The following is a 14088-nucleotide window of genomic DNA, read 5'->3' as shown; positions in this document are numbered from 1 at the left end:
ACGGGCAAGGTTAGAAAAATAAGGTGAAAACCCATAGCCAATTCGAGGACTCTTGCCCATCCGGCCGTCCAATCACGAATCTCTTTTCACGAGCTGCAGATGCTGGTGGGGAGTGCTCCGACTCAGATGAATCTGGAGTTATTCAAGTATATGGCGAGGAGCGCCATGGCTCTGATGACACCCAGCGAGATGTGTTGGTCAGGCACAAAGCCTCGTCTCTCGTTCTCTTTTGGCAACTCATCCGTAGGGAGCACGGTAGCTTGAGGTAGGGTCCGCCAGGAGATCGTGGCAATGTCCGCGTGATTCCGGCCACACTTTGTAGGGGTAACGCTGGGAACTCAGCCAGCCCCGTTCGTGGCCATAGTCTGTCCCCTCGGCTTCTTCTACCGTTCCCCCCATCTCGCGAATGGCCCTTTCAAGCAACAACGGTGGGTTTGGGGGGTGGGAGTTGGGGGGCCAAGCCGTCAGTACAACACTCGGCCTCAGTTCTGGCCATTAGGCTTACTCCTTCCCCTTCCTCTGAAGCCTGCGCCTACACCGCCCCGTTCCTCCAGACTGGCACATTGCCGATGTTTGTGTGGGGCGAATGTAAGACATGGCGGTGTCGCGCGTTCAGCCGGGGTAACCTGCCACGAGAGAAGAGACAGAGAGAGAGAGAGAGAAAGCGAGAACGCGATAGAGCAGGTTCCCTGTGGAAAGGAAGATTGCAGGCCGCACTTCACAGGAGACCGCGCCGGAGGTTAGTCAACGCCGGCATTCTCAGGTTTTGGCCCATTGGGCCGGAGCGGGAGCACTCGATCGAGCCGTCTGGCCGAAGATGCGGTCGTACTCAAACCCCCCAAACGGGCAGCGATGCCCGGCCAAGAGATAGCCATCGGAGGGAGACAGCCATCGCAGCCGGTGTCTCGGAACGCTGCATGATAAAGGTCGGTCCTGCGTCAGCTGATGTCTCGATATCTCGGCAGCACCCGCTGGTTTGGACTTGATCGGGGACTCGGGACAGATAGGATCCGCTCTTTCGCGGTTGCGTCAGGTATCTGTGCATTCTACGGAATAAGGGTACCTACACACCTTATCTTACCTTCACTGTACGCAGTGGCGTACACCATGTTGCGGTTCCCTCCTACCGAGGCAATGTGATTGACTTGCTGCCCTTCCGACCTGTCTTCCCTAGCAGGGGCTTTTGCAGGCGAGGCACCGAATTGATTGGTCTACCGGTAGGTAGTTGCACATCATCACGCCCAATTGGGCCGCAGGCGGACCAGATCATTTGACCGGAATTGGTGATGTCACAGCCGGTCTGCCTTGCTGTGAACACTTCACAGCCCTGCCAAGATCTTGGCAGACGAGGCGCAGATCAGCGCCAAGATCCCGGAAGGCCCCGTCACCGGATGCTTCCTGTTGTCCACATCCAGAGCATGTGACGCAGAACGCCCGGATTGGCTTGCGCTGAGCCTGGTTGTTCCGGAGCCGTGGCACATTCCTCTTGCGGACTCCCCGCAGGTGTACTGTGTCGTGTAGTGTAGTGTAGTTACCGTCCATGTGCAGCCGGGGAGCTCGGCGAATCAGTTCATACATAACTAGGTTCCGCGCTGCCGGGTCGATCCCAAAATACTTCATCCTCGTGTACGCTAATGACACTACTGTAAGGTAGTGTAGTGTACGGAGTTAATCTGTACGGAGTACTGTGATAGTGTACTAATGTACGGAAGTACACCACTAGTATAGGGTCTGGCAGCATGCTTTCCCAGCATCTGGGTTGAAGTGTTTCAGTTCCACATTGACGTTACACTAGTTGGCACCCACTGCGCATGGTCAGTGTTGCATGCAGAAGACCAGCGGTTGCGGATGTCGCATCCCGCATCCCCGACCCGGTCTTGGTTCAAGTGAACACACGGCTCCCTGGCGCTGTTCGTTCAATTGCTCCACGTGCTTGCTCGTCGCGCCATCGAGGCAGATCCGATAAGAACACTCTGGACCGGACCCACTCTCAATTTTCGCCGATTCTGGAGGCGAGGACTTGGCGCAAGCTCTTGGCGGCGCTCAGATGCGCGCTCTCTTCCTAGCTTCCAATTGTTGGCGGGACCGAGTTCAAAGACAACCTGGAAGGTCACAGTTCCAAGACGATTTTGCTCAAAATCATTGCTTGCATGCCGACGTGCCGGCGCATTGACTTCATACGCGGTACAGCATTGCGCAGGCATCCCTGCCCTGCGAATTCTTCGTCCGATTTCTCATTTTCGACGGTGTTCGACGGTGGTTCCCTGGACGCGGCGGACCCGATACTCTGCGCGCGACGGGTGCTGCCGCCCACCCCGAACACACCCGTCGAAGGCCACCGCTTTCATCATCGACTCCATCCCGTCGCCGCTGTCCTCTCAACCCATAGCCTCTCGTTGCCCGCCGTCTCTCGCATCATGTCGGCGCCGTGCCGCAAACTTCCCTAACTCCTGCTTTTGCAGGACTTTTGTGTTGCCGCGTCCTCCACGGCTTCACATGCCGGTAGCAAAGGCGGAATTCATCATCCGCCACCTACATCTGCCAGCTTGTCTACTTTCCGTCCTGCACTTCCATTGCGCCCTGCGCCTTCTTGCCGCAACCTCAGCACACCTCTCGAGGTATCCATCCCAGCATGGACAATTTGGGGGCCGTGTTCGTCGGCCAGCTCAAGGCCCTTCGGCCCTCCTTCATCTCCAAGGAGCCACACTTTAACTTCATCACAGCCCACTGTGAGTCGCCAGTGCTGGAGTCCATCTCCCTGTTCCGACATGCTGACATACTCCCATGATAGATTTCTACATCATCAGCCTCGCCATGCTGGGGTCTGTGATCGTCTACGGTGCCGGTAAAGGGAACATCGCGTATATTGATGCGCTGTTCTTTACCACCGGCGCCAGCACCCAGGCCGGCCTGAACACGGTCGATGTCAATCTGCTCAACACCTTCCAGCAGGTCGTCCTCTATCTGTGGCCCATGATGACGAACCCCATCACCATCAACTCGTTCGTCGTCTTCCTCCGCCTGTACTGGTTCGAGAAGCGCTTCCAGCACATTGTCCGCGAATCTCGCCTGAAACGGGGCACCATCTCCAAGTCCAAGGCGGGTGCGAACTTTGACGGCGCCGATGCCGAGCGGGGTGTTAACGGCCGCAAAATCACCGTCATGCTCAACGGCGCACGGTCGCGCATCACCAACGACGGCATCCTGCTGGGACCCGCGCCACTGCAGTCGGACGAGCAGCTCGATCCCAAGTCCACCTCTCCGAACCCGCTGGGCATCCATGGAACCAGCGAATCTGCCGAGCCTCGCAGACCCGAGATCAAGTTTGCTCGCACTGTCACAAAGAGCGATGGCCTGGGCGAGGATGCGCTTAAGCTCCCGCCACTTCGGTCGGAACAGGAGCACATCGCGATCCTGGAACGCCAACGGAAGGGCGACGATGAGGTACTGCGGATTCCGAACCCGCGGGATGTCGAACGCGGCATGGTCCCGAAGCCCGTTGAGGCCGGAGACGACGAGGAGCCAGACGTGGCTTCGCCCCGACCCACCCGATCCGCCACGAACCAGGACGGCGAGCCTGAAGGGCCTAGCGCCGACGGTCGCCAGCAGGCCATCACCATTGAGGAACCTGACCGCCGTAAACTGCAGCAGTTGGGATCGGGCGACCTGATCGAGGATGCCACTGCTGCCGGCCGTGCCTTCTCGTTCCTCAAGCTCAAGCGGTCTCGGTTCTTGAGCCGGACGAACTCCAAGCCCCGCGGCAACGAGGATGCGCTTGGTGGCGGTCCCTCCAAGGCCAAAGGTCGCCGGCAATCTCTATTGCTGCTGCGGACTGCTCTCTCCCGGGATAAGGTCGAAGGGACCCCGTATCTGAGCTGGGAGCCCACGATTGGCCGCAACTCGGCCTTCCTGGACCTGACAGAGGAGCAGAGAGAAGAGCTAGGCGGTATCGAGTACAGGTCTCTGAAGACGTTGGCCCTGATTCTCACTGCCTACTTCTGGGGCTTCTCCATCCTCGGCGTGATAAGTTTGCTGCCATGGATCCTACACACGGAGAGGTATGGCCAGATCGTCGATGCCGCCGGCATGGCGAGAACCTGGTGGGCCTTCTTCACCCCCAACTCGGCATTCATGGATCTGGGCTTCACCCTCACGCCCGACAGCATGAACTCGTTCAACACGGCCGTGTGGCCGCTTCTGTTGTTGAGCTTCCTCATCATCATCGGCAACACCGGCTTCCCCGTCATGCTCCGCTTCATCATATGGGTCACGTCGCACCTTGTCCCGGTCGGCACCGGCTTATACGAGGAGTTGAGATTCCTGCTCGACCATCCTCGTCGCTGCTTCACCTTGCTGTTCCCGTCCGGCGCCACCTGGTGGCTCTTCTGGTTGCTCGTTGTCATGAACTGTCTCGACCTCATATTCTTCATCGTGCTTGATGTAAGTTGCCCCTGGCTCCCTTCCCGTGCTGATCCTTAGGCCCCTCTGACGTTGCGATTTTCTTTTTCTTTTTTCAGCTCGGAAGCGGCCCAGTCGTCGATCTGCCTCCAGGCCTGAAGGTTCTGAATGGCCTTTTCGAAGCAGTCTCCACTAGAACCGCTGGATTCTCCTGCGTCAACCTCGCCGCCCTCCATCCCGCCGTCCAGTTCTCGTACATGGTTATGATGTATATCTCGGTCTTTCCCATCGCCATCTCAGTCCGCCGCACGAACGTGTACGAGGAGAGGTCGCTCGGCGTGTATAGCAGACACGACATCGACGAGCAGGCGAGCCAGGGCAGCGACCTGTCCTATGTCGGCGCGCACTTGCGGCGGCAGCTCTCCTTCGACCTGTGGTACATCGTCATTGGGTTTTTCATCCTCAACATCGCCGAGGGCCCGCGCATCATGGCCGGAGACTTCTCCATGTTTGCCGTCCTGTTCGAGGTCGTCAGCGCCTACGGCACCGTCGGCATGAGCCTGGGCTACCCCACCGTCAACGCGTCCCTGTCCTCCCAGTTCACCGTCGTCGGCAAGCTGGTCATCATCGCCATGATGATTCGCGGCAGACACCGCGGCCTGCCCTACGGCCTCGACCGCGCCATCCTCCTCCCCAGCGAGGCCCTCCACGCCACCGAGGCGGCCGCCGACGCCGACGCCAGGGTGGTCCGCCACCTGTCCCACACCTCGGCCGCCACCGCCGGCGGGCCCCGCCTCCCCTCCAGCGGCGTGAGACGCCGCAAGAGCCTGAGCGGCGACCACGGCAACATCCTCACCTCGCTGCTGCACCCCGGCCCGCTGGTGCCCCTCGAGCCGCCGCCGCCGCCGCTGGCGCCGGTGATGACGGAGCTGCACAGCCGGCGAGCCAGCGACGCGACGGCCGAGGAGCCGGGGCCGTACGCCACCCGGGTCAGCTCGCGGTGGACGGAGCCGGGCGGCGCGTCGAGGCGGCTGGATCCTGCCGCGCTGGCGCAGCGGCCGCGCACTTCGGGTGGGGATGATGGTGCGCAGGATTAGAATTTTGGTCCTTTTTCTTCTTCTTCTTTTTCTTTTTTCTTGGTTTATTCTTTTTTTGGTTTATTCTTTTGAGCGCGGCGTTCTCTCAACCGGTAGCGTTAGAGGAGGGAGGCATTTTCTGGATTTCGTCGAAAAAGCATTCACCCCCGCCATGGGAGGGTTTTTGGAAACGGGGCATTTGGCAAGATATACACCTTGGGTGGCGGCGGCGTGCTTCATTCTTTTTTTGAGGCGAGCTCCTTATATAAACCATTTGGCTAGTTTAGATAGGTGGACTACTGGCGTTTCAGGGGGGGATTCTAGAGTGGCCCGGGGAATATAACATCCCAAAGCATACATGGGTACTGTATGTACAACGGGTATGGTCGTCGATACAGGAGGGGACACTGGGATGGGAGTGTGATGTATCAGGGATAGAGGGCGACCTCCAGCCACCCATGCAAATGGGGGTGCATCATTCGTTGTTTGCTTTCATGTTCAGGCGCGCTCGCTACCGCGGGGGATAGAAGGCAACGCACACATTGGATAGAGAGGGACCGAGTGGCTGCTACAAGGAGGGAGATGTAGTTGTAAGATGGATTGCTATATACCACAGGAGATACGTTTGTTCAATATACAAATCACAAACCTTTTCTTCTCTCTTCTTTTTTTCTATTCTTTTTTTTTAATCTTCATTTCTTTCCTTCTCTCTCCTGTCATAGGTACTGTCCAAAACCAGCGATGTAGACCGGTTGGCAGATTGGATATATTCTGCGCTTTTTTAGCTTCTATCTCATCCATCCCATCGCCCTTCTTCCTTGAGATCTGGGGGTGGTGTTGGTGTTTATTCCTCCCCGCCCTCCCCCTTTCCCCCAAATGCATCTCTGTGCTTGAATTGCTCAATACAACGTACAACGGCCCAAGCCGCCAATTCCCCGCTGTGTCTGTGTCCACTGCTGGTCTGTGTTGATTGGTTAGGTATACACAGTGCTAGTATGACCTGTCCCTCCCTGTTTAATGAGGTCGGGTCAAGGCTGACTGTCTATGCCGTCCTGCTTCCTGCCACGGCGGAAGATCTCATCTTCCTGTCTGCCTTTCATCCTTCCATTCGAACGGTGCAGGCGACGCAGTTGGCACCAACCCCCCTCACCCTCCCAACCCCCCGGGGTACACCCCCCTGGGTACAGCTCTAAACTTCGCCTTTCCCATTTAAACTTGAGGTAGGCAGGTAAAAACAGGTGGCTAAAGCGGCGCAAGCAGCATGGCCAGCGCGCCCTGCCCTGCCCTGCCCTGTCCAGTTTGGCTTTCTCTTCGCCCTGAGTTTGTTTACACCGGCGGCCGCGGCCCGGCCGCGGCCCGGCCTACCCGGCGCGCGCCTGCGCCCTGCTCCTCTCCTTCTCGCGCTGCAGCTTCCTGAAGAAGGCGCTCTGGCCCTCCGCGCCGGCGGCCGCCTTGGCCTTCTTCTTGAGCGCCTTGTTCGCCGCCTTGTTCTGCTCGATGTACGCCATGTCCTGGCCGCCGCTGAGCTCGGCGAGCATGCCGGCGGTGCGGCGCACGCCGTTCCCGGGGAGGAGCTTCTTGTTGCGGCCATTGCCGCCGCGGGACTTGCCGAACAAATCGTCGGTCTCGATGTCGTCCTCGCCGCCCTTCTCGTTGTCGACGAGCGTGCGCTGCAGCAGCTCGCGGCACTCCTGCGGGGTGGCGAAGGCCAGGTCCGGGGTCTGCTCGATGTTGGCCAGCTGGGTGATCACCTTGAAGGCGTACCCTTGGTCGACGAGGAAGGCCTGGCGCTTGGAGGAGTAGTACATCTCCTGCGTGTCCTTGGAGACGAGCGAGTAGAAGAAGGCGTTGAACCCTTCGTCGTTGCGGCGCTTGGCCCGGAGGATGCGGCCGAGCCGTTGGGCTTCCTGGCGCCGCGAGCCGAAGTGGGACGAGATCTGGATGAGGCACGTGGCTTCGGGCAGGTCGAGGGAGGTGTCGCCGATCTTGGAGAGGAAGAGGGTGTTGACCTCGGGGTTGTGCTGGAAGTTCTCGAGCACCTGCATACGCTCCGCCTGGGAGGTGCCACCGTAGATGAAGACTTTTTTAAGCTTGAGGGCGTACTGCTTCAGCGAGTAGAGCTCGTCGGAGAAGACGATGATCTTGTCGCCGCGTGCTTCGTGGTAGTTGATGAGGTATTGGCAGGCCTGGAACTTGCGCGGGTTCATAGCATAGAGGGTGCGCTTCATACGCGCGCTGGCCCGCAGGTACTCGTCGTAGAACTCGGTCGGCATAGGGCACCAGACTTCGGCGCACTGCACCTTGGCGATGTGGCCTTGCTGCGACAGCTCCATCCAGTTGGCCTCGTACAGCTTAGGCCCGATCAGGAAATTGAGGTGGGAAATCCGGTCGTCCTCTCGCAGCAACGTCGCCGTAAGGCCCAGCTTGGAGTGCGACTTGATGCTCGAGATGACGCGGCGGAACATCTCGGCCGGCACGACGTGGACCTCGTCCAGGAGCATCAGACCCCACTCGCGGCCTCGCAAGAAGTCCATCATCTTCTTGGAGTCGTGGGACCGCTCCCGGCTGTTGGTGACCATTGAGTACGTGGTGACGATGATGCCGGTGCTGCCGGAGAACTTGTTTTTGCTCTCGGCGGTGAAGATGGCGATGTCGTCTGGGTTGATGTTGGACCACTTGAGGAATTCCTGGCGCCACTGCACGACCGACATGGAGCTGGTGCACAAGACGATGACGCCCTTCTTGATGGTGCAGGCGGCCGTGATGCCGACCAAGGTCTTGCCGGCGCCGCAGGGCAGCACGATGATGCCACTCTTGGCGCGGCCGTTGCCGAACATCTTGCTCAGGCTCTTCTCCTGGTACGGACGGATCTGCGTGTTGGGGCGGAGATCTATCTCCAGGTTGGGGTTTACGTCGTCATTCCGAAAGTCATATTCTTCCAAGATGGGAAAGCCTATCTCCAAGCAACGCTTCTGCACCGTCTCGACATTGTTGTCCGAGATCTCAAAGGCATGGACAGCTTCTTTATCGTCGTCATCATCTTCCTCGTTCAGCGCGTTGAAGAGGTCGGCCTCGTTGGCCGCGTCTCCGGGCTCGCTGGGCTTCTTCTCGGCCTGCTTCAGGTTGGCCTGGTGGACGCCGGCCGCGTTCTGCGTGCCCGGGATGACGAGGCCGGCCATGGTGGGCGCGTAGCTGGTCGTGATCTTATCCGACCCGTGCACCCGCAGGCTTCCGATGACCGGGTCCCTCAGCAGCGTCTGCAGCACCTCTGCGTCCACGCTCTCTACGAAATACTTGTTGTGCTTGAGCACCAGCTTCACCTTGCCGTAACTCCTCGTGTGGTTCTCAATCTCCCTGCGGACCGACGCGGGCAGCGCCGTCTTCAAAAAACGGTCCAGCGTGTTAATGATATCCCGCGGCCGGAGGCCCACCGACACGGCCGCGTACAGGCTGTGCGGCGTCAGAGCATACTCATGCAGAAAGGTAGGGCGCGACTTGGGCTCGGCGATGGTGATGAGGAAGTCGGTCGCCTGCTCGGCCAGCGGGTTGAACCGCTCCAGGACGATGGTGCAGCTGTCCGGGTCGATCCACAGCGGCCGGTTCTGGTGGTCGGGCTTGAGCGGCAGGTGGGAGAAGTCCCGCTTTCTGAAGAAGGGCGTGGCGGCGTCGTAGCGCCTCGGTTCTCTCCCCTTCTCGTCGGGATGGCTCTGCAGGCGCTTCGCGCCGAGGGTGAACTTGCTGACGAACTCGTCGGCCTCCTTTGTCAGCCGCTCCTCGCGCTGCTTCTGCTCCTCGGACACGTCATCATCGAAGTCCTCGTCGGCGTCCGACATGACGGAGCTGTCGATGCTGCGCGGAGTGGCGGGCCCCGGGGTGGACATGGCAGAGGTGCGCCCCGCCTTGGCAGCCGCTGCCTGCGTGCCCGGTGCCTTTCGCTTCGGCGGCATCGTCGCTGCGCCGGGGACGGACGCTTCGATTCTGGGAATTTTTCAATCGGCAAATAATAGTGCCAGTCACCATTCACAACTACAGGTCCAGGCGCGGTCGGAGACGAGCGACCGAGGTGGTGTGGCGGGGAGGCAGGTTGATGGAAAGGAAGGAGGAAAGAAGATGCAACTCGCACATGGAATGGTGATGGCGAGCCTCATTAACTACGGAGTAATCCGCAGTTGAATCAACGTTACTAAGCGAGCGGGTCTCGCTGCTGGATCTTAAAGAGGTCCCGCCAAGACTAATTTCGGCCAATTGTCGGCAATGTTTTTACAGCGTCAGTACCCCGCCAAGACCGCCAAGGGGTTTGCACTATCGCCACGGGTTAGCCACGGGTTAGTTCGCCGGGGGTGCGGGGGGTAGCGCCAGCCCCCTGCTGGTTAGGGTGAGGGTTATGGTTAGGGTGAGGGTCAAGGTTAGGGTGTAGGTTAACTTCGTTTTCTTTTTTTTCAATTTGGTTGAGGTTTCGCAAAGTTGTTGCTACGAGTCTTTGCAATTCTTCGTTGTTGATGTTGCTCGAAGTCGTGGCGACCCCGCTCCCTCGCGGCAATTTGTAAATACTTGTAAGCGGTAGGTTCCGAAATTAGTCTTGGCGGGACCTCTTTAAGAATAACCGTCTCGCTAACTAGTGGACTTCACTTGCCCCACCCAACCGGGAGATAACGTTAGGCTGCCCCGCTAACGTTATCGAAGGTTAACCCAATCGGTGGCAGGCACGAATTCGAGAACCACCCAACATCCATTCCATTTCCTGCCAGAAGACCCCAAATCACGGAACACCTTGTTGCTTCTACACCACCCTCCCACCACCCTCCACGCTCGCTAGCAACCTCTCGATCGTCATCATGTGGTATGTCCGACCTGCCCCAACGCACCCCCCCCCCCCCCGACCTTTGCTCTCCTTGTTCTGAACCCCTTTTCCCAAGCTGACAAACCCCTCTGTTTAGTAAACACATCCTCAACGCCCAAGTGTCGATCCGCTCACCATGCTGTACTTTTCCTTCCCCCCTCCCGCTCCCCCTTCTCTGATACCTCGCACAGTCGCAGCCCCCTCTAACCGCTCCCCCCCACCTTTTCATCCACAGGCCGTAAATGGTTCGACTGCCCGGAGTGCCACGCGGAGCAGGAGTCGCACCCGCTGCTGCAGCGGTTCGAGATGACGTTCGCGTGCAAGAAGTGCCGCAAGTGCTTCCGCAAGGACGCGTCCGAGTTCGAGGAGGCCGACGAGTACTGCCCGCACTGCGACAACCACTTCGTGATCGAGGCCGTGACCCCCAAGGCGGCCATCGGCGTCGAGGGCGACGACGTGCGCGTCGACAACCGCATGCTCAAGGACGACCGCGTCGCGGGCAAGGGCGGGCCCGGCGGCGGCCGGGCCCAGGGCAAGCTGACTGTGTTTGACCCCGATCCGGAGGCGGACAAGCTGGGTTGATGGTGATGGGCGCAAGCGCGAGTGGGAATGAAGAGGAAGGGGAAGCAGAAGGGGAAGGGGGAGGGGAAGGGGAAGGGGAAGGGGTTGTTGTGCTTTGAGCGACGAGCCTTTTTAATTAATGATACCCGGCAACTTGCGGTTGCACTGGAGACACACCATATTCGGATGGGCGGATGGATGCGCATATGGTTTTGCACCGCGCATATTCACGGTATGTGGTATTATTCTTACAGAAAAACCACCCAGCACCAGCGCTCCACACCGCCGTCTACCTCATGCCGCCCTCATGCCGCCCACCCAGCCCGTGCTTTCTACTGGTCGCCATGCTCCTCCTGAGCGGGCCGGGTCAGTATGGTGGCGGTGCCCGTCCCGGGGGCCCTGCCGCCTTTCTTCTTGGCCGCCTCCTCCTGCTTCTCCTGCTCGATGTTCTTAACGTAGTTCTCAATATCCTCGACCGGCAGCATCTCCATCGGCTTGCCGGCCGCCATGATGGCGATCTCGATGTTCTTGGCGCCCGTCTGCACCACCTCAAGCAGCGACTTGATCGCCAGCCGCACCGTCGCCTCGCGGTCCATGTCCTCCTTGTAGTTGCGCTCGAGGAACTCGCGCACCGTCTTGCTCGACCGGCCGATGGCGTTGGCCTTCCTGCGGCAGTAGTCAGCATAGGCGCGGAATCATCCGGATGAACCGCACGCTTCTGTGTAGCTCACCATGCTGAGTAAATCCCCGAGGGCTCCGTCTGGTACAGCCGGGGCACCTGGCTGCCCTTGTCGAAGCCAACGATGAGGGTGCTGATGCCGAAGGGCCGGACACCTCCGCTCTGCGTGTACCGTTGCTGCACGCCGGCCACGTACTTGGTGATGTACTCGATCGTGACGGGATCCTCGAGGTTGAGGCGGTGCGATTGCGCTTCTAACCGGGCCTTGTCGACCAGGATGCGGGCGTCTGCGTTGAGGCCGGCGAAGGCGAGGCACACGTGGGTATCGATAAGGCCGATCTTGGAGGGCGTGATGCGCGTGTCCTGGAGCTTCATAGCCGACCGCTTCTCGCAGCCCAGAACGACTACATCCTTGCCCTTGACGCCTACTGCGCATGTACCTGGAGGCTGTGTCAGCCGCCGGGTGTTGTGTGTCCGCGTCAGGGACGGGCGACCGCATACCTCTCTTGACAGCCTCGCCCGCATATTCAACTTGGAAGACGTGCCCATCGGGACTAGGTTTGGTCAGCGCATTGCTGGGGTATTCGTCGGGGTGGCGACGGCAGACCTAAACACTGAAAGCGAGTCGCCATATTAGCAATTGGCAAGGGTGCTGGGGAGGGCGGCCATGTTGCCGCTCTTGGGACCAGGCACTCACCCGAAAGAGCTCTGTCGTATCCCGAAGCCATGATTGCCGAACGAAGTAGTCAATCAGACTTCGTAAAGTATGTTTCGACTCCTGGGAACAGGTTCTGAGAGAATTCGACGGTGTGGGAAAGGGGTCGTTTTGCAGCCGCTGGGTCTCACGCTGGTTACGGTTTGGCTTTGGCTTTGGTGGTGCAGGTCGGGTTGCTTTAGATGGGGATGGCGGGCAGGCTGCCACAGCTGTGACGACGAGCTCAAGGCTGCCAAGAGCTTGTCTCCAGCCGGCCTGGGACCCACAAGAGCAGCCCCCACTGAAAAGGCACATGGGAAGCCAATCAAACAACACGCTGCTTGTTCCGACCCTCTTTCCCTTCTTGAACATTTAACTTCCCACCACGTCCATTCACTCCTTCATCGCAGTAGCTTGCTCGTGAAGGGAAGCTGAGCCAGCTCTTGATTCACACAATTCATCAGATTTGAGATGTTTACCCGTTTTTGTCGCAAGCTTGTGTGAGCTTCACTCAAGCAAGGTCGGAACCATGCGACACTCCATCCGACAACTGCTTGGGTAGCTGCGGCCATCACCAGTCCGCTGATGCTGAAGGAGCCCATGTGATTCAACGGGCTGCTCGACGGAGTTACAGTTAAGCGTCCCAGGCACCTGACTTAGGTATCTAGCCGATGGTCAACTGTCGGCTGTGCTGTAATTCTGCAGTAACTCGTGACGTAGCTTGCCAAAGCAGCGTTTCCTTCGCCAGATCAAGAAGGTGCACTCCCCATATAAGGTCGAGCCTCGGTTCCCGTCTTTCCCTGCCGTTGTCTCCTTCCCCTCTTCCTTCCACAAAAGAGAGCCGGCTTTCCCAGCCCGCCAGGAAAATATTCATCACTTTTTTCAGCAAACATCAAACCGCACTGCCACGAGCATCCGCCATCCCGCGTCAGCGTCTCGCTTTCCTTATTCTCGCAATGTATGCAAACTAGAATGATCAGAATCTTTGGCATCCTCTCTAACACGACTGTTGGTTCTCAAAATGGACCCCCCAACTACTTGTTGTCTGACCGTTGGCCTCCTCCCTTCCAAGGCCAGTTGCCGACCTCCAAACATCCGGGCCGTTCTCGTTCAACCGCTTGCTGCACAGTCATTCGCGGTTCACACCCAGAACATGCCGCCTCGCCATCCCGTATTGGCCAACATTTTCTGCCCTCGACGCGGTGGCTGTTCATATCTTACTGGCGCAACGGCAGGGCATTCGAGGCTGGCGCGCTCGCTCTCCGGAATGGGAGGCTTGCGAGGATGTTTCTGAAAAGCATCTGTCAGTGCTGACGGCCTTTTCCATCATGGTCGGCGCTTTCAGCTGGCTCACCGGAGGCCTATGACGGCGCCGACCGGGGCACAAGTGTGTCGGTTTCCGTCTAGCGCATCGTGCCGCTGTGGGTCATCGTGGGCCCGATCTTTCCTGAGTTCTGCCGCCAAAGAATGCTCGAGTGGGCTTGTTGGTGGGACAGACGGCTTGGGGGCGGCGGTGTGGCGTCGGACGGGTCGGGAGCATGTCAACCGGGCCGGCTGAGCGTGGGCCGAGAGACCAGAGAAAGCGATCTGCCTCGTCGAGTCCTGGTTAGTGTGCGAAGGCCAATGATGCGGCGCAAAGGGGGATTGACTTGCCTTGTGCAAAGGTCTCCAACTGCGCAAACCTGAGGCCGCCTTGTCCCGTCGTTGATCACCGGTCCTAGGCACAAATTGGGAGGGTCTCAGCCGAAGCTGGTGAGGTTTGGTTCTTCAGAAACTTCAAAGGCTCCTCATAGCGCGTGCGCTCAGATATCCTTCGATGGAGAATCATCATTAGAACTGC

At 59.0% G+C, this 14088-nt stretch overlaps 5 protein-coding genes across 5 annotated transcripts; 2 read left to right on the top strand and 3 right to left on the bottom strand.

Annotated features, from left to right (window-relative positions):
- The first annotated feature begins 2540 nt into the window (after nt 1-2540).
- On the top strand, nt 2541-5532 carry THITE_2119891 (uncharacterized protein). Its single transcript, XM_003655746.1, has 3 exons — nt 2541-2729; nt 2792-4440; nt 4518-5532. Exons 1-3 carry the CDS (start codon nt 2633-2635, stop codon nt 5493-5495), a joined length of 2724 nt encoding a protein of 907 aa, XP_003655794.1. The 5' UTR covers nt 2541-2632; the 3' UTR covers nt 5496-5532.
- A 1107-nt stretch (nt 5533-6639) lies between these two features.
- On the bottom strand, nt 6640-9609 carry THITE_2119890 (uncharacterized protein). Its single transcript, XM_003655745.1, has one exon. It carries the CDS (start codon nt 9419-9421, stop codon nt 6836-6838), a length of 2586 nt encoding a protein of 861 aa, XP_003655793.1. The 5' UTR covers nt 9422-9609; the 3' UTR covers nt 6640-6835.
- Nucleotides 9610-10309: 700 nt separating this feature from the next.
- On the top strand, nt 10310-10896 carry THITE_2146429 (uncharacterized protein; the record flags this gene model as incomplete). Its single annotated transcript, XM_003655744.1, has 3 exons — nt 10310-10314; nt 10412-10455; nt 10550-10896. The coding sequence occupies 3 exons, from the start codon at nt 10310-10312 to the stop codon at nt 10894-10896; spliced, it is 396 nt and encodes a 131-aa protein (XP_003655792.1).
- A 311-nt stretch (nt 10897-11207) lies between these two features.
- On the bottom strand, nt 11208-12282 carry THITE_2090942 (uncharacterized protein; the record flags this gene model as incomplete). The annotated part of the gene is made up of 5 exons (XM_003655743.1): nt 11208-11541; nt 11607-11994; nt 12056-12108; nt 12162-12168; nt 12252-12282. 5 exons carry the CDS (start codon nt 12280-12282, stop codon nt 11208-11210), a joined length of 813 nt encoding a protein of 270 aa, XP_003655791.1.
- A 355-nt stretch (nt 12283-12637) lies between these two features.
- Nucleotides 12638-12910, bottom strand: THITE_2119883 (uncharacterized protein). Its single transcript, XM_003655742.1, has one exon. The coding sequence runs from the start codon at nt 12848-12850 to the stop codon at nt 12650-12652; it is 201 nt and encodes a 66-aa protein (XP_003655790.1). The 5' UTR covers nt 12851-12910; the 3' UTR covers nt 12638-12649.
- Nucleotides 12911-14088: the final 1178 nt, after the last annotated feature.

The sequence above is a fragment of the Thermothielavioides terrestris genome, chromosome 4, assembly GCF_000226115.1.
Source record: "Thermothielavioides terrestris NRRL 8126 chromosome 4, complete sequence".
Classification (NCBI taxonomy): Eukaryota; Fungi; Ascomycota; class Sordariomycetes; order Sordariales; family Chaetomiaceae; genus Thermothielavioides; species Thermothielavioides terrestris.
The sequence above is the reverse complement of the archived record's forward strand: the minus strand, read 5'-3'. Positions and strand labels throughout refer to the sequence as shown.